The 22,801-nt window shown below is 50.8% G+C and overlaps 2 protein-coding genes across 2 annotated transcripts; one reads left to right on the plus strand and one right to left on the minus strand.

Annotated features, from left to right (window-relative positions):
• The first annotated feature begins 1,502 nt into the window (after positions 1-1,502).
• MPC1L (mitochondrial pyruvate carrier 1 like) lies at positions 1,503-1,992 on the plus strand. The gene has a single exon (XM_075539348.1). It carries the CDS (start codon positions 1,503-1,505, stop codon positions 1,911-1,913), a length of 411 nt encoding a protein of 136 aa, XP_075395463.1. The 3' UTR covers positions 1,914-1,992.
• Positions 1,993-5,082: 3,090 nt separating this feature from the next.
• CXHXorf38 (chromosome X CXorf38 homolog) lies at positions 5,083-21,864 on the minus strand. The gene is made up of 7 exons (XM_075538618.1): positions 21,303-21,864; positions 21,086-21,220; positions 15,702-15,821; positions 13,996-14,145; positions 12,673-12,852; positions 7,608-7,770; positions 5,083-6,998 (listed from the first exon to the last, which is right to left on the minus strand). Exons 1-6 carry the CDS (start codon positions 21,516-21,518, stop codon positions 7,609-7,611), a joined length of 963 nt encoding a protein of 320 aa, XP_075394733.1. The 5' UTR covers positions 21,519-21,864; the 3' UTR covers positions 5,083-6,998; position 7,608.
• Positions 21,865-22,801: the final 937 nt, after the last annotated feature.

Raw genomic sequence — 22,801 nt, forward strand, 5'->3', positions numbered from 1 at the left:
TTTGTCCCTGTACGAGCCACCACATCCATGGATATGTTTGCAGCAAAGGGCAACGCACGCATGCAAATATCCCGTCAAGCCTGTACATATGCTCATGAGTACAGTACCGCCCTCTCCCACCTGTTCAGCGTCTAGCCTGATGATGATGTGGCATCATCATGAGACCTAAAAATCAAAACCTGGAAAGCACTGGGAAAGTAATCGTCCAGGTCATCAGCTAAGAATGGCCCTCAGTGGCTATTCGAAGTCCTCCCTGGAAAGCTTGCTGCAGAAAAGAAGTCATGCACTTTCCAAGAGGTTCCCCCAAGATGAGTTACGGATTACAGACGGGGAAAAGATAGCGTTTCAACCAAGGAACTCGGCAGAAAACTCCTCAGTGATCACACTCACGGGAACCAAGGGAAAATGGAGCCAAGAGACATGATGTGCCTCCCGGTGTGATTCATGAAGAACACAGCACCGCCTGGCCTAAACAGATTGGCACCAAAAAAAAAAGTCTGAACCAAATCAAACCTGGCAGGGGGAAAATCAGATGAATCTTAATGAACGATATTTGGCAAAACCACTGGCTTGGACGCTTCAAAAGTGCCAAGGCCAAGGGAAGACGAAAGAAACTGGAGAGCCTGAGAAAGTGTTGCGGAGGGAAGATTAATCGAAAGTATCCTTGTAGAGGCTGTCTCGTGCCCTCCAGTCGATTCTTACTTTACAGAAGCGGATTGCCAGGCCTTTCTTACGTGGTACCACTAAGTAGGTTCAAATCGACGCTCTTTCGGTGACTAACCTAAGGACCTTTCCTCTAGAGATGAGAGTTAAACATAAACTCTCACTGGATCCTGGCTCTCCCCTGCTTTAACAAAAAAAAGTGGGGGAGGAACATGAAGCTATGAAATGAGACGCACACAATATATGAGATAACATAAGCACCGTGTTGTTGTTGTCAGGTACCATCGATTCGGTCGCAACCCACAGCTACCCTGTGCACAACAGAAGGGAACAAGGCCGGTCCCGCGCCGTCCTCCCAGCTGCACTGGACTTCAGGCTCATGATCTGAGTGGACTTCTGCATTGTAGCACAGTAGGAGCCGCCGGTCCTTGTTAAGAGACAGATGCGGAGCTCTTAGCATCAAGTGTCACTAGTGAGGGGTGGAAAACGGAGGCAGGCCTGCGAGTAACAAGGCAGGCGATTTTTATAAAGCTGAAGGTCTAAAATTCGGCAGCTGGCTCAGGGGTTGTGTATCATCACCCAGGCACCAGCGCTCACGCGCAAAGGGCGGGACAGCGGGCAGCCGCGTGACCCACAGAGCGCCACGGCCCTTCAAGGGCTCTGCCGCGAGCCCCACAAGGGCGCGAGGTCACGGTCACGGCCCCACCCCCACCCACGACGGCGCCGCGTGGTGGCCTGCGCACCTCACGGGGCTGCGTCAGGGGCGGTTGTGATGTCACGTGGCCTCGCGCCCGTCGCCGTGGGCTACTTGCCCGTGTATTTCACACAGCTCAGCGATCATGGCGGCTGTGGCTGCAGTGCTGCAGCGGGCGAAGGACTACGTGAAGACCAAGGAGTTCCGGGACTACATCACCAGCACTCACTTCTGGGGGCCCATGGCCAACTGGGGCCTGCCCCTGGCCGCGTTCAAGGACATGAAGTCGTCCCCGGAGATCATCAGCGGCCGCATGACGGCCGCGCTCATTTTCTACTCGCTGGCCTTTATGCGCTTCGCTTACCGGGTCCAGCCCCAGAACTTGCTGCTGATGGCGTGCCACGGCACCAACGTGGTGGCGCAGAGTACTCAGGCCACCCGCTACTTTCTTTACCACTATGGCGGGATCGAGTTGACTGTCAATCCTGGCAACCCTCCGGTGACCGTGACCAAGCAGGGGGCCACTGCCCCTGGCTCGAAGCAATTTTCGAAATGACTAAGGGTGTTTGATCAAAGCTTTGCAGCTTGCAAACACTGGGGTTCTCCGACCGCGAAGACCCATTTAAAGCTTTGGTGGTGACTCTCCAACAGTGTGCATCTGCAACCTGCGGTTTGGTTCATTAAAAAAGAAAATTGCATTGACTGCAGCCGCTGAGTCTTGTTATTATTTGGTGGACAGCAAAGGATGTTTTCAGGAGGTGAGGGTAGCGGGCGTGCTTTTCATGGGCTCTAACTTGAGGGTTAGTTATATGGGAGGGAAGGCAGACTTGCTGTTTGAGCGGGAAGGCACTCTTTATTCTTTGAAAGCTCTCTTGAGTATTTGATATGGTTGTGGTTTAGGCGACCAGGGAGGGCAAAGGGTACTTTGTGTTCACATGGCTTAAAACACGGTACCGCCCCAAATCTCAGACACCACCACCAAAGTGCCAGGGATGATTTCTTTGTTGTTGTTGTTGTTTGCCAGGGATGATTTCTACTGGGGAAAATACTTTGAAGTGTTTTAATGAGTCACTGAGCTCCAGGTGAGCAGTATTAAGGGTCGGATGTCTTTGTGACTGAAGACAATTAGAAAAGCTCCCTGGGAAACAACATACAGATCTAAGGGCAGTTGTCACGCTTGGTTTCTAGGAATGTAGAAAACCCAAATGATAAACGTCCTCATTGTTTATTTTCAGTAAAATGGTTGCCTTTTCACCCTGTGTTGGACACTACCCGGGGCCCCTCGTATCCTCCTAGGAATCCGGTGGGTGCTGCTGTGCAAGGCTCTGGGGAGTACAGGTCCAGAGTGGTGTATTGGAGAACCTCCATGCATGTTGGTTAGCTAACTGCTGTCTGCTTGGCCCCGACTCATGACCCCACACACAATGGAGCAAAACCCTGCCCTGTCCTGGGCGGACCCACCTGATCAGTTTGGACCTTTGTGATCCCCCAGGGCTTTCAGTGGCAGAGTTTTAGAAGTTGATCACTAGACAGGGAAAGGCCTTTCATTGTAGTTCATCTTGGTTTGACCTCTTCAGTTGACAGCTCCATTGAAACCTGTTCAGCACTCGACCGAATCACGACAGATGGGTGGTGGCTGTACAGGAGGTGCATGGGCCTGGGATCGAACCTTGGTGTCAGGCATGGAAAGTGAGGTCACTACCATTGACCTCCTATGTCCCCTCATGTCTCCCCACTGCCATTGTATTAACTCCGACATGCGGTGACTCAACATAGGGTTTGAGGCTTTATGAATCTTTGCAGGAGCAGGCAGACTCTCCTGAGGAGTGGCTGGTGGCTTTGAATCACTCACCTTGTGGTTAGCATCCTAATGCTTATCTGACAGCGCCACCAGGGATCCTTCACTGATGTGTTCAGTGTTTAAACTCTGCCTTTGATAACAATTTCCAATGCAGAGGAACTCAAAGCAACTATCTGAAAGGTTCTAAAGACATCCACTCTTGGGTAAGACAAGCAGGACACTAGTGGGACTCTGATAGAGGTTCCTTTGGCTTTGGTGGCATCTGAGCAGGTATCCTTTGTAGGGAGCCTCGGCATAAAACAAAACCAACCAACCCCCAGCGCCATCAAGTCAATTCCAATTCGTTGGTACCCTTTAGGACAGAGTAAAACTGCTCCTGAGCGTTTTCGAGGCTGTCAATCGTTACAGAGCAGACAAACCTCGCTTTTCCTGGGGAGGGGCTAGTGGTCTGAACCTGACCCCTTGGTTAGCAGTCCAACATTAACCCACCGTGCCGCCGGGGCTCCTCATCCTCTGCACGGGTGGGGGGAATGGTAACTATTGCTATGTAACAAATCCCTTAAAGCCTACAGCTTTAGAAAATAGTTATTTATTTCACATGGTTTCTGAAGGCCAAGAATTGGGAGTGATTAAGCGGGGTGCTTAAGTCTCAGGGTCTCTCCTTCATCCACTGGGGCTGGAAGGTCGGCTCCCCAGTTCGCTCCTTCATGATCTGTGGGAGTCTCCCCACAGGGCTCCTCACCACATGGAGGCCCCTAGGACATAACCCGCCCAGGAAGTATGCCCAAGATAGGAACCAGGGGCTTTCAGAACCTCATCACAGAAGTGACGTACCACCACTTCGGCTGTTCTACTGCTCACGCAGAGTAAGCATGGTACACTGTGGGGAGATAATACAAGGAAGGGACTACCAGAGAGCGGGGACTGTCGGGCGCCATCTTGGAGGCTGGCTGCCCCACATCATTCTGAAATAATAATTTCACTGTTTCTGAAATACAGAACGGAAGCATGTAACGGCACTGCCCACCTCCCAAAGTTTGCCACAAAATGCTCCATTTATAGCCTCGCAGTCACTCTGCGTTCGCTGCCATGAAATTGACTGACCCGTAGCGCCCCCCGTAGGCTAGGTAGGACCGCCCCTGTGGGTCTCCAAGACGGTGACTCTTTCCAGTAGCAGAAGGCCTCGTCTTTCTCCCACGGTCATTACTAATGAGTGCCCTAATCACTGAGCATGGGGTTTCCGAAGCGGGCCTCTGGAAGATAGGGAGACTCTAGTAATAGTTTACATTAATCCCAGCAGCAGTACAGTACTGAAAACCAGCTTTTAAAGTTCATAAATGAATCAATGAAGTCAGTAGTTGAAACCCACCAGCCGCTTCCTGGGAGAAAGAGCAGGCTGTCTGCTCCTGTGGAGATGGACTGTCCCGGAAACCCTACAGGAAGCAGTTCCACTCTGTCCTGCACGGACCCTAGGAGTTGAAGTCAACTTGATGGCAGCCAAGCTGGTTGGGTGGCTCATATGTAATGTCTTCCTTCTAAGGCCCTCGGAGCTTCCTGGTAAAGAGCAGATTAGCATACACAGAACTGCCTCATCTTTCGCAACTACGATGCTAAAATCATTTTTCTCCCAAGTTCTTCAAAATTCTCAACCACAGCAAACGGGTCCCAGCAAATCGTCCCAGGCGATGTGTCTTTCCTAGATAAAGATAGGGTCGTCCAAGAAGAAACAGACAGCCTTACGTGGAAGGGAACCCACTTAGCAGGCTGCTCGCGCTTTTCATGCGCCAGGGGCTGGCGCTGACCCCCACCAGCATTGAGGCTACCACAGAGTCCACACACGGTGATACACAAGTTGTGCACGGTTCCATTTGATTGTACAGGTCTCTTTACTGATTGTGAAATATGAAAACTTAGAAAAAAACACCTCCAAATATACAAGTGCATGTTTATTATAAAAAAATTCACATAGGCATACACAAGTTCTCGGAGAAAAGCCTGCTCCTTCTAATGACCCTCCTGGCCCCATACAATTTCCTTTCCCAGAGGTGACGGAGAAAACAAGCTTGGGAGAAGCATGCAACTTTCCTGATCTCAGTGATTTAAAATGACAAATGGTAGGGCCTAGTTCTGGGCCCAGGGAAACATTTTGGTTTTCTCTCTCCCAGGTCTGACACACAAGGAGCCCTGGTGGCGTAGTGGTTATGCATTGGGCTGTGACCTGCAAGGCCAGCAGTTCGAAACCACCAGCTGGCGGGGGGGGGCGGTTTCCTACTCCCATTAATAATTAGTTTTGGAAACTCACGGGGCCATTCTACCTTGCCCCATAGGGTCACTGTGAGTTGGCATTGACTCAGGCAGTGAGCAAGAGGTCTGACAGACAGATCATTCCAGCCTATCGTGTTCAGTGCTGCTACATTCTCCCTCAAGAGCTACCTACTCTTCTGTGGGCTGGATGGGCTGTGGCTGCGGCTGCCACGGGGATTTCTACAAGTTTATGGAAAAAGAGAATGAAAAGCTCATGGGTGAGCCAGAAGTGAGGGTCATACCGTGGTTCCTACTTGCTGTGCATGGGGCGTGGTGCCAGAGAAGCGCCAGCAGCCTGAGCACTGTGTAGGCGGCGCGCCCAGCGGTGCCTCCTCCCTGAGACTCTACTAGAACGTCTTCCGCTCACAGCAAGGGCCAACCTGACTTCAGCTCTCCCGAGAATGGCCAAGCAGCCAGACCACAACGTGGAGAAAATTGAGAACAAAGCAGAACCCCACCGTAGACACGCTTCCCAATTACCTGCAAGCTTTCAAGAAGGCCCTGGCCCTGGTCATGCAGGTGCAAGAGCAAACCAACAAAGGAACCAGAAGCAAGAAAAGCCCAGCAATGACTCTTAACAAATCTGAAAATAATGGAAGTTTCCCGTAAACTTCTTGAAGCTCCCTTGTATCTCTCTCACAACTTCTGCCTGTTCAGTATCGACAGGCTTAAGCCTTATTGACAGCGATTGCAAGAATCTGTTTGCAAGCTACCATTCCACGATCCATGTAGTTTTTCTATCACCCCTACCCTCCAACCTCCACTTTCTGTATACTGACCCTAGTGTCCAGTAATAAACTTTGCTATCTAAAAAAAAGATCATGGGTGTTTCCAAACTCTCTGAAGCCCCCTCGTATTTCACCAGCCTCCCTGGTGGCTCCTTCACTACACTGCCCTCCCACGGGCCCTTCTTCCAAAGAACTGTGCACGTGGATGCCGTAGAAAGGGAGGGGAGAACAAGAGGCTGCTCTGTGTCCACAGAACAGGCCATTCGGCCTTGACAAGAGTGAATGATATACCCAAGAAAGGGCAAATATTCCGTTACCTGTCAATCTTACCAACCAAACGTCACACCCACTGCCAAGTCGATTCTAACTCAAAGCAACCCTACAGGGCCGAGCAGACCCTCCAACTAGGGTTTACCAAGGCCTCAAGACTCCTGTGGGGCCGTCGGTGAGGGGCTCCACTCAAGGACCTTGCCATTCACAGCCACACACGTAGCCTCGGGCCAGCAAGACCCGGCTTGTAAATGCAGCCCAATTGAAAAGAATCAAGTTCCCTCTAAGTAGGGGGGGAAATGTCCCAATAGTCCCAAGTTTGGGGCGTAAGTATATCCAGTATTTTGTTTTGTTTTATGAGTATATGTTACATAACTTCAAGATTATGAATATCAGAAAACAAACTTCCAAAGGGCCCAGATCCAGGGGCAGACTGCAGTCCTCTTGGGACGTTCTTTCTCTGGCAGAGGCAAGGGTGGCGGAGACAGCAGCAGTGCTGGCTGTCACAGAACAGGTCTGATTTGCATCAACGGACAACCTAAAATGAAAAAGATTTTAAAAAATTATTTCAAGAGAAAATAGCAAAAGTTGACCTTATGAAAATTACCCTCTTGCTGGTACTGCCAGGGCCAACCAAATCAAACCCACTGCTGTCAAGTTGATTCTGACTCCCGGCGACGCTCTGGCGCGGAGCAGCAGGGCTTCCCTGCCCTCCCAGGTTGTATATGGAAAACGGAAGTGCGAAAGTGGACCTTTTCCCCACAGAGCAGGCTGCTGATGGGGGAGCGCGGGCTTTTCAGCTAGAAGCTAAGTGCTTAACCACTGTGCCACTGGGGTTCCTGAGTGTCAGTGACCCGTTTGGGCTGAAACGTCTTTGCCAATGCTATACCGCTGATTCACTTCAGGTGGGATCAATAGCTTCAGGCAGATTCACGTAAACAAAGCTGACAGGGCATTTGTTAGGTTGAATTAGTCCACAGGTGGAAGAACCATTCCCTGCAAACAGCACGTGGCGCAGTGTCCTTTCTTTCAGATCACCAGGGCATGGAGAACTTGGGATGAGACGAGAGTTGTGTGTGTGGATAAGCCAGCAGATACCCCAGGGAGAAAGAGTCTGCTCTGATGGAAATCAGATGCCTGAACTTACCTCAGGCCCTCACTTCAGGTATCTCCCCCTGAGGATCCTCTGGGTTCAGTTTGTGAGGCTGGACGTGGAAGCTATCTAGCCTCTGCATCTCATCTGTAAGCCCATTTCTAAGGTCCTCGTTGTTTCTCAGAAATTCCTTCAGCAACTCCAGTCTCCTTGCGGTCTGCAGTAAGGAAGGTACACAATGCACAGCTGGGGTCAGGTCGTTCCTGAGCAGGTGTGGGACCCAACGAAACCCTCCTAGCTCCCAAACTAGCTCCCGCTCCTGGGTCCACTGAGGGAGACACAAACACGGGCTACTGGCCGATCTGACCACAGACAAGTTAAGGGTTCGAAACCCTTTAAAACAAAGTGCCCTCCACTGGAAACAATCCCAGTTCCGGGACAACACAATGGGGCGTTTGCTTGTCTTCGTAAATTCAGCGTGTGCACATGGCCACTGCCAACATCCTATACGTGTGTGAAAGGGCTTCAATCTGTTCACTTGTAAATTTTTTTTATTCCGCCTCCCTCCCCCATCCCAGAACACCCTTATCTGTAAATTTTTATATGCACTCACAAGATATAAAAAAGGCAAAATATGTACCCAGTACAAAATGTTAAATGCACACTACGGTACAAGGTGAACAAGGTGGTTGTCTTCCCAACCATGTCTTCAGTACCCTAGCTCCTCTCCCCGGAGGCCACCTCGAAGAGCACTGTCATGCGGTTCTCCTGCGAGTCTGTGCACGCATTCACCTGTGCGTACCCGTGTGTGCATGTGGACACAGTTTAAAACACAAATGGCGACACTGCTGTCCCACTTGCTCAGACCCTAACAATCTTTGCTCCAACGTAAAGAGGGGCTGAACAGTCTTTCAGTTGTAGGGGTTCTCCGGTCTAACGTGTCACTCCCAGCCTCCTGCTGAAACCGCAAAGGCCACCACGAAACCGACCTGGCCCGTGGAGTGTTCTGTACAAGGGTCCAGTCCGCCTATAGGATCTGGTGTTAAGAGGGGATGCAGTTCTAGTCCTGCCAGACTTTCGGGTCTCAGCACTGCTATGGATTGCACTGGGCTCCAAGTTGGAAGTCCTGGCTCCTGTACCTGGAATGAGGCCTACTTTCTGAAGATTCTTCTTGTGTCCTGGTCACTCTGCCACATCTGAGCAGGGAGGGGGCCTGAACCCAGTGACTTCCTCACAAAGACCGAACCAACCAATCTCACTGCCGTTAAGTGATATCAATTCATAACGACCCTGTAGTGACCCTACAAGAACAGGGTAGAACTGCCCCTTCCAGTTTCTGAGACTGTAACTGGTTACAGAAGCAGAAAGCCCGTCTTTCTCCCATGGAGCAGCTGGTGGTTTTGAACTGCCAACCTTGTGGATTACAGCCCTATGAGTTACCACTATGCCACCAGGGCTCTGCTGGTCACTTCCTAGAAGTGTCTAATAAAAAGAGCAGATCAGACATAAACACACACAGGGGTATATCAAAAGCTGATGTAGTTCCGAGTACAGAAATGCCAAGGTTTGCTGGCAGCTACAAAGGACGGATATCCTCGTGTACTGTCAGCTCCTGCCCCTTCCTTATGACCCTCTAGACTTGGCCAGTACTGGAGCAGAGGCACTACAGCCACAAAAGTGACTGGCAGTGAGCTCCACACACAGCTTCATCTGCTGGCACCTGCATGTCTCTCCCACGGCTGCCCTCCACCAACCCTTGCACACCCAGCTGCCTGGACCAAGCATCTCTTGCTCTATCCCACCCAGTCTCTTGTCCTTTGCTTCAGGCCCAGTCCAGAACCCTCTCTTCCCTTTCCTTGCCGACGTGTCCTTTCTAATCTTCTCCAGCAGTGGCTTCTTAAGGACCACCGCTTGGAATTTGAACTGTGCTTAAGTGGTGCTCGCAGCTGGGGGCACTTTTCAGTTTGTGAGAGAGTGGGGCCAAAGGAGGCTTTTCTTTTGCTCCTCCATTATTAAGGATGGCGAAGGGCGTGTGCAAGTAAAGGGAAGGAAGAAGTTGAGAGGGAAAAACAAAAGGCACTAGCTAAGCGGCTCACAGTTAAGTAGCTGAGTAACGTTGGGCAAGCAAGACATTGCAACTCTATGCCAGCTAAAGGTGGTGATAGCGACCCCACTGAGGAGTCTGAGGATTCGAAATAATCTACCCAAAGTGCTTAGCATGGTGGCTGCCACACTCTTGCCTCCCTCCACTCATTTCAGAAGCAAACAGTCCTTGAGAATCTACCACAAACCAGGCACGGTTCTGACCAAAAGGGCTTTGGCAACGTCATTCTTCCCTTAAGTCAGCAGTTCTCAACCTGGGGGCCGTGACCCCTTTGGAGGGCGACTGACCCTTTCATAGGAGTTGCCCGATTCATATCAGTAGCAAAATGACAGTTATGATGTAGCAACGAAATCATTTTATGGTTGGGGGGGGTCACCACCACATGAGGAACTGCATGAAAGGGTCGTGGCATGAGGCAGGTTGAGAACCACTGCCTTAAGTGATGCCTCCCTTTCTTTCACATGCCACACCCATCTACTTTGTCACCATCTCTTCCCCCCCCCCCACCCCGAAGCCCCTCATCATCATCTCGACCTGGGCTACAGTGGCAGGCTCCCTGTTCGCTCTCCACACAGCCACAGCCGCCCCTTTGGTCATTCGCTCCTCCCTTGGCTCCCATGGCCAGGTCCACACCCAGTCAGAGAGAATATGCCAACTAATCCAACCTTAAATTGGATCCACTGAAATATTAAGAGAAATACCAAGGCCTACTGAACAGAAGGCATGACAAAATGATAATTTACCACCTCCATCCAGTGACCTAGTGACTTAGAGGACAAGTCGATGAGACCGTATTTCCTCTCTGTAAACTAGACACAATTAGGGTTCAAAATGTCCACCTGCCATCGCCTTAGGGCCCCAGAACCTGCAGAGCGGGGAGACCTCCGGGCCAGCCTCCTACCAGTTGTGGGGCCTTATACTACACCCCTCAGGGCCTGTCCCTCGAGATCACTGCTTCGCAGGGCAAGGGTGTGATCAAATGGCTCCACGGCTCCCTACCAGCTCTCATATGCACAAGAAGCACCTGGCTTCAGCCTGCAGCCACTGGCATTGCGTGTGCTTTACCACACCACCAGGAAAAGACCTGCTGTCCGAGAGAGAGAGAGAGAGAGAGAGAGAGAGAGAGAGAGAGAGAGAGAGAGAGAGAGAGAGAGAGAGAGAGAGAGAGAGAGAGAGAGAGAGAAGTGAGAGGCAGGGAGTCGGACCTCTTCAGTTGTCTTCTCTTGCTCTCCTCTATTCTCAGACGCAACAGGAAGAAAACGAGGCTGGTTCTAATGCCATTTTCCAATAGAGCAAGATAGAACACACGAAACTCACTGCCATCGAGCTGATGCCGACTCATAGCGACCCTACAGGACAGGCTAGACTTGCCCCTCTAAAAGAGCCTCCTTCCAACTGCTGTAACGATGAACTTTCTAAAAGCCGGGTCGGCTCATCTCACTCTTTCCACAATACCGCCTCCTGCTCCATGCTTTTTTTTTTTTTTTAATAATAAAACACCCTTGGCATGGCATAGAAAACCTTTACAAACATGGTTACTTCACCACCTGCACACCTGACTGTAGTGACGTGCAGTTTCTTAATATGGCTCTTCTATCGTGTGTCTGTAACGCCCACCAGATGATTGGATGGGATTATGAACATAGGGATTTAACACTAATAGAGGGGATCGGTCAGCTTCAGTCGCCACTCCCTTGGCTCTAAGGACAAACCATCCCCGAAGCAGGAAACGAGGACTCCAGGGAGCATAAAGGAAGAAGAGCCACCAGTAGAGCACTTTGAAATTGGCGTGAAGTGGCGGAGGCTGAGTCCAGATGGGCCAAAGGCTGTGAGACAGAGCAAAAGAGATGGTACAAGACCAGAGGCCAGGCAAGGAGACCCTGAGACACAACAGAGCTGCAGCACTGAGACTGCGAGAGAGCAGCAGGCTGGCTTCCTGGCCCACAGAGGTAGAGGCCAAGGGATCACATGGCTGAGGCTGAAGACCACACCACCAGGAAAAGACCTGCTGTCCGAGGGAGAGGGAGAGGGAGAGGGAGAGGGAGAGGGAGAGGGAGAGGGAGAGGGAGAGGGAGAGGGAGAGGGAGAGGGAGAGGGAGAGGGAGAGGGAGAGGGAGAGGGAGAGGGAGAGGGAGAGGGAGAGGGAGAGGGAGAGGGAGAGGGAGAGGGAGAGGGAGAGGGAGAGGGAGAGGGAGAGGGAGAGGGAGAGGGAGAGGGAGAGGGAGAGGGAGAGGAGAGAGAAGAGAGGGAGGAGAGAGGGGGGGGAGGGAGAGGGAGAGGGAGAGAGAGAGACAAGACAGACAGTGACTTGGCTGCTGGCTAAGGAGAGGTGTTGCTGTGGACCAATCAGCGTCCTGATTGGTTACTGACCCTGGCTTGTGGAAACCTGTTAACTTTCCTTACTCAACCCCCGAGAGTGTGAGTGCAGTCTCAGAGCTCTGTGTGGCCACAGCCCCAGATTCTCAAACCCAGGAGAAAAGTAGAGTGCCATGGGAGGAATGGTTGGTATCCAAATAGGGTAGGAAGGCTGGAGGGTGCACGTTTGTCTGACCTCTGCCTCATGGCAACAGGCCTTGGGCTTGCAAGGAGCTGGATTCTCCTTCTCCTTTGGGTGGCCAGAGGTGAGACATGGCCCCGCCATTTTCTCACTGACCTTAGTTTGCCTGCCACTCCCCAGCCCTTCTGCCGGAAGCACCTCCTTCTTACTTGAGTTTACAAGTCCCTGTCCAGCAACCCCCTCGCTCTCAGCAAATCCTTTTCTGCAATCCCCTTGATCTATACTTTTGTTCGGAACGGAGTCAGCCCTCACCACATCTCCTGTTTGCATGTAAACATTTTCGGAACCTATTTATGAAACTGTAATATGACTTTATGTGTAAAGAACAGTTACTTCTGGAAATTATTTAACTTGTGGATCAGAAACAGATCACTGGCTATTTTTCAAAATAAACTACTCTCCCTCCTGCCCAGAGTCTCTAATAATTTTTTTTAATTTCTTCTCTTTTTTTTTTTTACCTCTTCAGGCAACACTTCTTGCTCTTCTGCTTGAAGATACATCTCTTGAAGTTTTTCCTTTAGTAATTCCATTTCAATTTCATTTATTTGGCTCTCACTCAGGTAAACTCCTTCTCCGCATGCAGACCCATCTCGCTGATCTTCCTCAGGGATGTGAACCGCCCAATCAGATGTCAGCAGCTGCCAGAGTATCAAAGGTATAGACTGACTTAGTGGAAATGTGATCCCAGGGCCTTACTCAAAGAATTTACAATGAAGCATTCCTTAACTGGGCCTTACTCAAAGAATTTACAATGAAGCATCCCTTAACTGGGCCTTACTCAAAGAATTTACAATGAAGCATCCCTTAACTGGGCCTTACTCAAAGAATTTACAATGAAGCATCCCTTAACTGGATCCTCTAACACCATCCTGTGACCTCTTAGCAAAGCAAATCTTCAGATTTCCCATCAGTAAGGTGGGCAACTCTTTCTCCTACTTGCAGCTGCCACCCAATCAATTTCAACTCACAGCAACGCTAAATTGGGTTTCTGAAGACTGTAAATCTTTATAGGAGCAGAGTCTCTTCTTTCTCCTGGGGAGTGGCTGGTGAGCTTGAACCACTGACCTCCAAGTTAGCAGCCTAATGCCTAACCTATAACTCAGCTAGTCACTGCCAATTCTGACTCACAGTGATCCTATAGGATACAGAACTGCCCCCTGTGAGTTTCCAAGACTGTAACTCTTTATAAGAGTAGAAAGCCTTGTCTTTCTCTACAGAGTGGCTGGTGGTTTTGAACTGCCGACCTTGTGGGTAGCAATCCAACGTGTAACCACTCCACGACCAGGGTTCCTTAAATAAGATATTACCTGTACTCAAATCAATCTATGGTTTCAATGCAAGCCAAATCAAAATCTCATAAGGGACAGAAGTGTAGACCTTGATAAGCTGATTTCAAAATTAATATAAAAATGCAAAAGGATCTACAGAAACTAAAAAAAATTAATAAAAATAATTCTAAAAATATATAGAACCTTGAAGAGAAAAAATCCGAAGGATTTATGCTAACAATTTTCAAGGTTTATCATATAAACCCACTGCCACTGGGTGGATTCCCGCTCACAGTGACGCTACTTATACACGGCTTCCCGGCCTGTAAATCTTTACAGGAACAGACAGCCTTGTTTTCTCCTGTGGAGCAAGTGGTGTGGAACTGCCCCCCTTGCAGTGAGGAGCCCAGAACCAAGCCCACAGCGTCACCACTCACACCCTAAACTTTCATTTAGACCCAATACATTTCAAATTCCATTCTAGAGGCCACAATGGTTCCACACAACTTCTACCTTCTCTATTCTGGCGTAGACCTCCACAATCTCTGGGATAGTCTTGAATTCATTCAAGAAATTTTGGATCTTCAGCTGAAACTCTTGCAGCCACACAGAAGATACTTTCATCTCTGAAGAATGCATGATCTCATTCCGACACTTAATCACCTGCGGAAAGGCACAGAGGCTTTAACGGCAAACCAACCATGGCACGGAAGGAAACTGGGCCCAAAGAGACACTTCGGCAAGGCTTGGCTAACTACAAAATCCCCAAGTGTGGGCCCCAAAGGAAGACGGCCAGGACTTTCCTGGGAGCTCAAGCAGCATCCATATTGGACTGCAGCCTGCCCTGAGAGCATGCCTGCCTCTCCCACAAACACAGTAAAGGGGTGGTGGGGCTGGGCAGGCGGGAGCGCGGAGGCCCTATCTAAAGGGGCAGCTGCTACTCGCTCAGAGCTTGTTGCCAGGCCTGCTGATTTCCCGAGAGTAGCTGGAAATGCAGATGGGTTATGACAACTAAGTTAAGACTTCCTCATTCTTCTTTAGTCCCGGGGAAAGGAGATGACAGTTGGTAAAGCGGAAGGGCAGTGAAAAAGAGGAAGACTCTCGACACGATGGACCGACACTGTGGCTGCCACACTGGGCGGGGACAGGGCTAATGGTGTTTCCTTCTGTCGCACCCAGGGTCGCTAAGAGTTAGAGCTGACTTGAAGGCACCTGACAAGACGAATGGGTGCACATTTTGGAGGGGAAATGCGGGCAGATAAAGATTTTTTCATTCAATCTTGTAAGCCAGATTTTAGCTATGGAATAAAAAGGTCAATGGGCAAAAGTGACACCCCATTTCCCCCCTTCCTCTGCCTCTGGCACAGATTCGTAGCAATCCACATGCTCAAGATGATCACCTGGCTGCCATTAGGAGCGGTTCAGGCGAGTGGATGCTCAAACTCCTGCCGCGTGGATAGTTTAATCAAGGCTAGAAACACAACACCTGTAGTTATTTGTCGTTCTCGAAACCTTCTGGCCTGCTAGCTATGGCTTACACATGGTCATCCCTCAGTCCAGTGGTTCTCAACCTTCCTAATGCCGTGACCCTTTCATACAGTTCCTCATGTGGTGGGGACCCCCAAACCCTAACATTATTGTCATTGCTACTTCGTAACTGTCATTTTGCTACTGTGATGAATCGGGCAACCCCTGTTGGGAACCGCTGCCTTCGTCTAAAATAACCTGTCAAAAAACAAAAATTATTGGCTCTCATTATACTCACAAGCTGAATGAAGCAACAATGCAAAAAATACTGTCTCCAGGAAGTTGGGCCAGGAGAACTTTGGGATGCAGAAACTATGATTAAAAGAAAACCAAGTTTTGCCAAAATGTGAAACACATGGTACCCTCTAATCACGTCAGTGAAAAGGTTCCGACTCACAGCACCCCGAGGTACAGCGGAACTAAGACTGCGGAGGCCTGCGCCCTCCTGACCACCGTGCCGGTGCTCCACTCACTGCTGCAGCCCCGGTGGCAGGCCGGCTCGTTGGGGGCCCTCCTCATGTATCAGAGAGAACTGGAGCCTAGGGTTTCAAACGGCTATGTATGGTCTTTTGGGAGCAGAATGCCAGGCTATTCTCCCAGGGCATTTCAGGGTGGCCTGGAAGAACCAGCCTTTCGAGGTTAGCGGCCCAGGGCTTCGTCGTTTACGCCACCCAGAGACCGGCAGCACTTACCTCTGTGACTTTCCTTCGATTCACCGTGAAGTGGTCACAGGAGTTGATCAGATTCAATAGGGCCACAGCGTCACAGTCCTCGGGTCCTCGTTTGTCGGCCAGTCCTCGGGGCATGAAGGCCTGGAGGGCGAGCAAGCAAGCACACGTGTGGGGCTCCTGAGTCTCTGTCAACGGCAGGAGCTGACGGGGCGAGTATTAGCTGCAGAGTTCTCAACCAACGACTGAGAGTCTCTTGTGAACTGGCGTCTCAAAAGTTATAGTCTCGTGCGTCTGACCCGCCAAGTGGAGTGTCACAGCGAAGTGCCAGCCAAAGGGCTGTTCTAGCTGTCCCTCCTTATGCGGGACGCTTGATCAAAGGCCTCCTACAACTGGCATGTAAGCAGCAAGCCTGGGGAACCACGGCCATGGAGTCCATTCTGACGCATCGAGGCCCTGCATCTAGTTTGAGGCTTTTTGGGTAAATGTCGACGGGGACACAGTCTCATGTTGCCTGGCATTTTCTCACCACACACACCCATCTCAGACACGTTCAAGTGTGATTCTACAGAAATAGAAGCCCACAGGGAGAGGGGGGTGGGGTGGTGTTTGGTGAGCCTTGGCAGTAAAAACATTTTCTTAGAATTGGATTTCGCACCACTGTATCTCATGTTCACACACCTTACTGCCTTCTACCACGTGCAAGGCCGAACCTTGACTCACAGCAACTGAGAGGACAGAGAACCGCGCCTTCTAGTGATTCTACAAGGGTGTGTGTGTGTGTGTGTGTGTGTGTAAAAAGGACACCAAGTCAGAAGCAGTCTAGAGATTCTGCAAGGGTGTGTGTTTGTGTGTGTATGTGTGTGTAAAATGTGCACCCATTCGTCTTGTCAGGTGCCTTCAAGTCAGCTCTAACTCTTAGCGACCCTGGGTGCGACAGAAGGAAACACCATTAGCCCTGTCCCCGCCCAGTGTGGCCAACTGCCACACCCTTCTCTGCCGAGTAGCCAGTGGGCTCCAACTATGGGCCTTTTGCTTGGCAGTCAAGTGCTTCAACCACTGTGGTGCCAGGTTTCCCGCACCACACACTACTCACTGCATCTTCATGGAAATGAGGTTGGAGAAATAAGCCAGGGCCGGAATTTATTCCAAAGACAGCAGAAAGCCAGCCAAGAGATTTCATGAGAGAGGGTAAAGTGATCTCCTCCCCTGTCTGGATCCCATGGGCAGGCCAACAGTGAGAGGGGCCCAGCACAGCAGCAGACAGCCAGGAAGGACCGGAACCCAGGGCTGCAGAGGGCGCAGGCACACGAGGGCAAGAGATACAGCAAGAATGATTCTATGCAGTTGGTGCTGGGGAGTGGGCAGGCTTGAGGGTGGGGGGGAGAGGGAGAGGGAGAGGGAGAGAGACGGGTCCAGCTTTAAAAATAAACTGGAAATAAGGAAGTGGAGAGGGGGGTGGGGGTGTGTGTGGTGTGTGTGTGTGTGAGAGAGAGAGAGTTCTACTTTAGAAATAAGCAGGAGATAGGAAGTGAAGGTGTTGTGTGCATGTGAGACAACTCCTACTTTTGAAACAAACAGGAGATAAGTATGTATTGTGTGACACATACTCACGCGCGTCCTGCCATAGAAATAAAAGGGAGGTCAGGAAGTGAAGGCGTTGAGTAAGCAGCTTGAGGGGAGAGAGGTCAGAGCTAGGGCTTAAAGAAGCCTCCTCCGGCTGGGGAAGGCAGGTGTCCGAGGGAGGGGGCTGCACCAGAAGAAGGCAGAGGAAAACCAGGAGAGACTGTGGCAAAGTCAGGAGTATTCCCAAAGGAAAAGCGTGCTTTGTATTTCAGATGAGAGACATGAGGCCCGAGAACTGCAGGTCACCATGACCCTGACAGGGGCAGATTGCAGGAATAGGAGACAGCAGGAACAAATGGGCGCAGAGGAGGGATGGGCCAACATTGCCCAGCGCCATTGCTGGAGTTTTGTGTTTTGGCTCCACAGGGTTTCCCAGGCTGTGGCCTGCGTAGTGGCTAGTGGATTTAAACCACCGACCCCATGGTTAGCAGTGCTTCCAGAGATCCTTTCGGGGTGGGCCAAGTGAGGCTTTTCTTTCCAACTAACTCCAGTGTTACCATTTAACTTTACTGCGAAATAGTTCACAGCAATCTACCCACTATAAGCTGCAGGGGGAGTGAATTATTTAATGTGGCTCTTGTAGCCAGTCTCTAACCCCCACCAAATGACTCTTCCCTGCATGGGTCCGGAAAAAAGGTGAGGAAAAGTTACTCAAAGGATGCACCTGTGAGTAACTGAACAGAATTCTCTGGAGCGCCATGCTGCTGGGTATTAAGTGAGCCCTCATAGAAGCAGCAGGAGGGATCTCATTATCAGCAAGAGCCAAGAGTGGAGCATGTCCTCTGGATCCGAGATTCCTGCAGTGAACCCCCCTGGATCCAGAAGACAGCCATAACATCAGAGGAGCGGGAGCAGAACCAGGAGCCAGAGCATGGAGCAGAGTGGTGGACTTCCCCACCCAGGAAGCAAGCAAAGTGTTTTTGAGCAGGAGGCTGGCTGGGGGAGTGACCCCCAGAAGCGGAGCTGAGTGCCTTCCGGCTGAGGCTTTACTGGAGTGGGGTGCCCCAGGGCGCTAATTCCGGGAGCTGTGTTTGCTGACCCACAGAGTGTGTGCCGAATGCCTTTGGGTTGAGACTTACTGCACTGTGGTATGCCCCTTTGGATATTTATTAGCAGACCTGAAACTGTGACATGTCCTGATCAACTGCCCCGAGCATTTCTCACTGGAATTACAACTTGTTAACTTCCTTAATAAGCCCTTTCATCAAGACTTTTGTCTGTCTCTGTGTAGTCTTCACAGTGGGCATTGGACACTAGAAAGGTAAAATAGTTCTCACTCTAGCCAGAGCAAACCATTCGTCTATTCAAAGTGCATAACTAGCCAAAACCACAGACCATTTGGGCACATTTTCATCACCTAAAAACAACCCCCTAAACCTTGTTTAAAGGTCACACCCTCCTCCCACCACCCAAATCAGACAATCACTGATGTACGTTGTCGCTATGGGGCTGTTTTTCCTAGACAGCCCACACAAATAGAATCAACATGGACCCTTTTGTGCCGGGCCTCCTTCACTCCCTAGAATGCAGGGCCTGTTTCCACTGTGGTCAACCTCAATATTTCACTCCTGTTTCTGGCTGAAGTGCCCAAGGGGCCTTCAAAGAGTTCGTGGAAAAAATTAAATGGAAAGAACTGAAGGTTCCCACAAACTTTTGCAAGCTCCCTTGAACTTCACTGGTGGGTGGTCCACATTTGCACTGGGCGTGCTTTCTCCTTTGGAGCTATTAGAATAGTGCTGGGGTAACCATGTGTGTACCCGGTTTTCTATGGATATATAATTTCTCTGGGGTAAAGATCTAGAAAGGGCATTATGGTAGTATTGTGGTTATGTGTTGGGCTGCCAACCGCAATAGTTCCAACCTACTAGCTGCTCCACGGGACAAAGAAGAGGCTTTCTATTCCTGTAAAGAGTTAGTCTGGGGAAACCCACAGGGGCAGTTCTACCCTGTCCCATAGGGTTGCTGTGAGTTGAAATTGACTTGATGGCAATGAATTTGGTTTGGTTTATAGACCTAGGAGTGTGATTACTTTTACATGTAATCCCTACTTAAAAAAACTAAATTATATTGAAACGATTGGGATAAACCAGGAGGGAGGGAAAGTGGGTAACTGGAGACTCAAAGTCCTCAGGCGACCAGAGGAGAGCCCAGTAGACAAGAGAGGAGGACTGGGAGGCTGGGTGCAAAGATGTAAATGTGTGTGCTGGGGGCACCCATCAACTCCATGAAACATGTGCAAGGCCACCAGCTGGGAGCAAGGACGATGGAGTGTTGGGTATTAGCGAGGGGGGCGGGGTAGGAATGGAATCGATTAGAGGCACAAGGCCTGGACTGCTGAGGCTCCTGCCTGACTCGGGACAGAAAGCAAAAGCAGTCAGTGAGAGGCTTCCCCAGAGGAGCAGATGCAGGACTGTGCAGGAGCAGGACTGTGGTGACTATGAGGGGCTGACTTACACAATGGATCGTGGAACCTGGGCCAGCTAAAGGGTCAAGTGAAGACGGAGGGCAGAGGCCACGCCACCAAGAGGTGACCGGAGTACAAGGGCAGGGGGCGTTTGAATAAATGTATCGGATAAAAGCCTTCCTGTGACAAGGTCCAAGGCATGAGCATGCAAGGAGGCTGAAGTGGAGCGGCCCGGAGGATGCTAGAACAAGGAGCCCAGAAGTGAAAAGGCTGGGGAGGGGGAAGGACTATAAAGGTCCTGGAGAATGAGGAGGGGGAACAGGTGGCTCAAGCAGGTGGCACAGGCTTCAAGAGCATTCCGAGGGTGTGAAGGTAGCAAATGGCAGAGAGGAAGGATGGATACAGAAAAGAGGGGGGGGGGGGAGTTAAGAAATGCATACTTCCACTTCTTAACATCCCCACCCCCTTTTCTTAGTAGAAAAAGAAATATGGCAACTCCATGTGCACGTGCATGCAATCACGCACGCGAGGCCTGGTGGGGTGGTTCACAGATCTCAGTATCCAGCTATCTAAGGGGCATGGAAGAGCCCTGGTGGCACAGTGGTAATGGGTGGGGCTGCTAACTGCCAGGTCAGTAGTTCAAAACCACTAGTCGATCCTTGGGAGAAAGATGAGACTTGCTACTCCCTTAAACAGTTATAGTCTCTATGAGGAAAGAGAGGCAGGCCCACTATCACACCACATCAACTGGGCTAAAACTCTGATGGCTGGCTTCCCAGGCTCTGGCTGAGCCCATGTCTGCTGCTCACCCATATAGACCAGCTTGTGGGCAAAACCACTTCTGTCACACACACACTTTGCCCAACACCAAAAAGCCCCCAAACTTCGGCTCAGTTTAGTAAATCACGTGTGAACACAGGCTCCTAGCTGGCTACCTAGCCCATCCCTGCTTCCCTAAAGTCTTACTCCACAGTTGGGCACTTAAGGTCCTTCTTTCAGTACTAGCTTCCCTGGTCTTCCTCTGCCGCCCTTGTGGGGTCCTATTTGCTAGCCAAAACGAGCTACTGTAAGAGCCTCTCCTCGGCCTGCGCCCCCGCAGCAGCGTCTCTTGGGGAAATCCTTCCTATGCCTTTCCAAGCAGGGGTAGCAGGTTCAAATGTCTGGAGGATAATATAACATAACAGGCCAAATCCAATAGAACAGCTCCCAACCACCTGGACACTTGAAAACACGGCAAAACTCTGTAGGTCAAATAAAACGTGCAGTTCCCCTAGGCCTCCTCTTTGAGAAGCCCTGGCTTCCGCACCACCTCACAGCCGTCCTCCGGCATCTGGTTCCCGCCACTGCCGCCTCCTCTCCCCGCCATTAAGTGCTTTACCTTGGCCACCTCCCAGGGGTCGACGGGCCAGCGGCCCGGCTGGCAGTTCCCCCAGTGGACGTCTCCATTTCTGTTTGTGTGATGGCTCAAGATCTCCCGTTTCCACTCCGCACACACCCGACACTGAGGCTGAAACTAGAGGTCGGTGGTGAGTTGGGGAAACAACTGAAGACCCGCCCTGCAAGGGAACCGGAAGCTGCCCCCGGACGTTACTCACCTGGCGGGCACGCGGGCTGCACCGCGAGCCGCCGCGACAGGTGACGCGGGGACTCAGGCCAGGGACGGCGGCGAGCAGATTTCGGTGAAAGGCGACCACCTCGCGGCCGACGAAGCCTTGCAAGCAGGCTCGCAGCAGCAGGAGACAGTGGCCCGCCTTCACCCAATTTTTGTATTCAGCACAGTTGAGGCGCACTGCCAACTCAGACAGCACCATGACGCGCTCACGCCCCGGAAGTCGCGGGCCGGGCGGGAAGCAGCGCGCAGGCGCAAGGGCCTGGGAGCGGCGTTTCTGCGGCGGCGCGGCCCCGCCCAGAAGCCGTCCCCACCGGTGACGTGAGCGCGAGCGTAGCTGGGAAAAGCTGTGCGGCTCCACTGACGTCTGGCCCCGGGCAGGTCAGATCCGTTTGGCTTTGCCGGCACTTCGGCCCTTCCCTAGTCTGAGCAGCAGCATTCAAGGGTCCTCAAACTTTTTAAATGGGGGCCTGTTCACCGTCCCTCAGACCCGTTGGAGAGCCAGACTAGTTTGTTTTTTTAAACTATGAACAAATTCCTGTGCACACTGCACATCTTTATTTTGAAAAAAAAAAAAACCCCAAACGGGGCAAAAACACTCGGCGGGCCGCAGTTTGAGGACGCCTGGTAGCCTACACCTGAAACTTTTATACTCTTTTCTGCCCTCCCCTTTCTTACCCCTTCCCTGCGCCCTACCCTCTCGCCCCATTTCAACACCTCATGTTCGTGTGCCCATTTTATTCCAGGGACATAGACGTTCAAGGACTATATTTTGACCTACTTTCTTGAATATCACATTCTAGAAACTTTAGTTAAGTGGTTCCTTAAGTCCAGATTTGTTGTATAACATTGGGATCAGTGCTGCCTGTACCGTGTACCTATTATGTAGGTGTGGTGTGGCCAAGCTGCAGAAGCTCACAAACTTCTGTCCTTGGGAAGTCTAGCAGAGGTAACTGGACAACACATAACCCGCCCCCCCTCCATTCTAGAGGGCTGGAGAGTCACGGATCAGATGAACTTCTTTCACTATGATCTTGAAGCATCGGGCAAAGGTTAGACAATTATTTTATGCTCGTGTTAGTAGTGCTTCACTGCTTCTTGAGCTGGGAGAAAGTGTTAGCATGTAGTAGAGTCCAAAGGGAAGCGTACAGAAGGCCTGCCACCCACCCCCGCCTCCGATTATTTGGTTCTCGGCCGAACAGTTCTGGACTTGAAACTTCTTTTTGGTTGCTCCTAAATCTGCTGAAGACTTATTTTTCTTAGCTTTGCTTGATTTTAAGCATTTCCCTTCCAACATTTCTCTGGGCCTCCATTTTACTTGTGTAAAGGGAGGATACCAATACCTAGCTCATAGAGTTGTGCGGTTTAAGTAAACATACTTTAAAAAGTACTTAGAATTGTGCTCGGTTTGGTAAGCTATTATTGGTATTAGCGATTGTTTTATGATGACCTAAATATAAACAGAAGCCTCGGTAGCTTCGTAGT

This window comes from Tenrec ecaudatus, chromosome X (genome assembly GCF_050624435.1).
Source record: "Tenrec ecaudatus isolate mTenEca1 chromosome X, mTenEca1.hap1, whole genome shotgun sequence".
In the NCBI taxonomy this organism is placed as follows: domain Eukaryota; kingdom Metazoa; phylum Chordata; class Mammalia; order Afrosoricida; family Tenrecidae; genus Tenrec; species Tenrec ecaudatus.

Excerpts from the sequence above, each read along its gene's own strand:
- MPC1L (XM_075539348.1), top strand. The coding sequence starts at position 1,503 with ATGGCGGCTGTGGCTGCAGTGCTGCAGCGGGCGAAGGACTACGTGAAG.
- CXHXorf38 (XM_075538618.1), bottom strand. The coding sequence starts at position 21,518 with ATGGTGCTGTCTGAGTTGGCAGTGCGCCTCAACTGTGCTGAATACAAA. Across the intron at positions 21,221-21,302 it reads GCAGCCCGCGTGCCCGCCAG|TTTCAGCCTCAGTGTCGGGT; the intron begins GTGAGTAACGTC and ends ACCGACCTCTAG. Across the intron at positions 14,146-15,701 it reads ATCGAAGGAAAGTCACAGAG|GTGATTAAGTGTCGGAATGA; the intron begins GTAAGTGCTGCC and ends GCCTTTCCGCAG.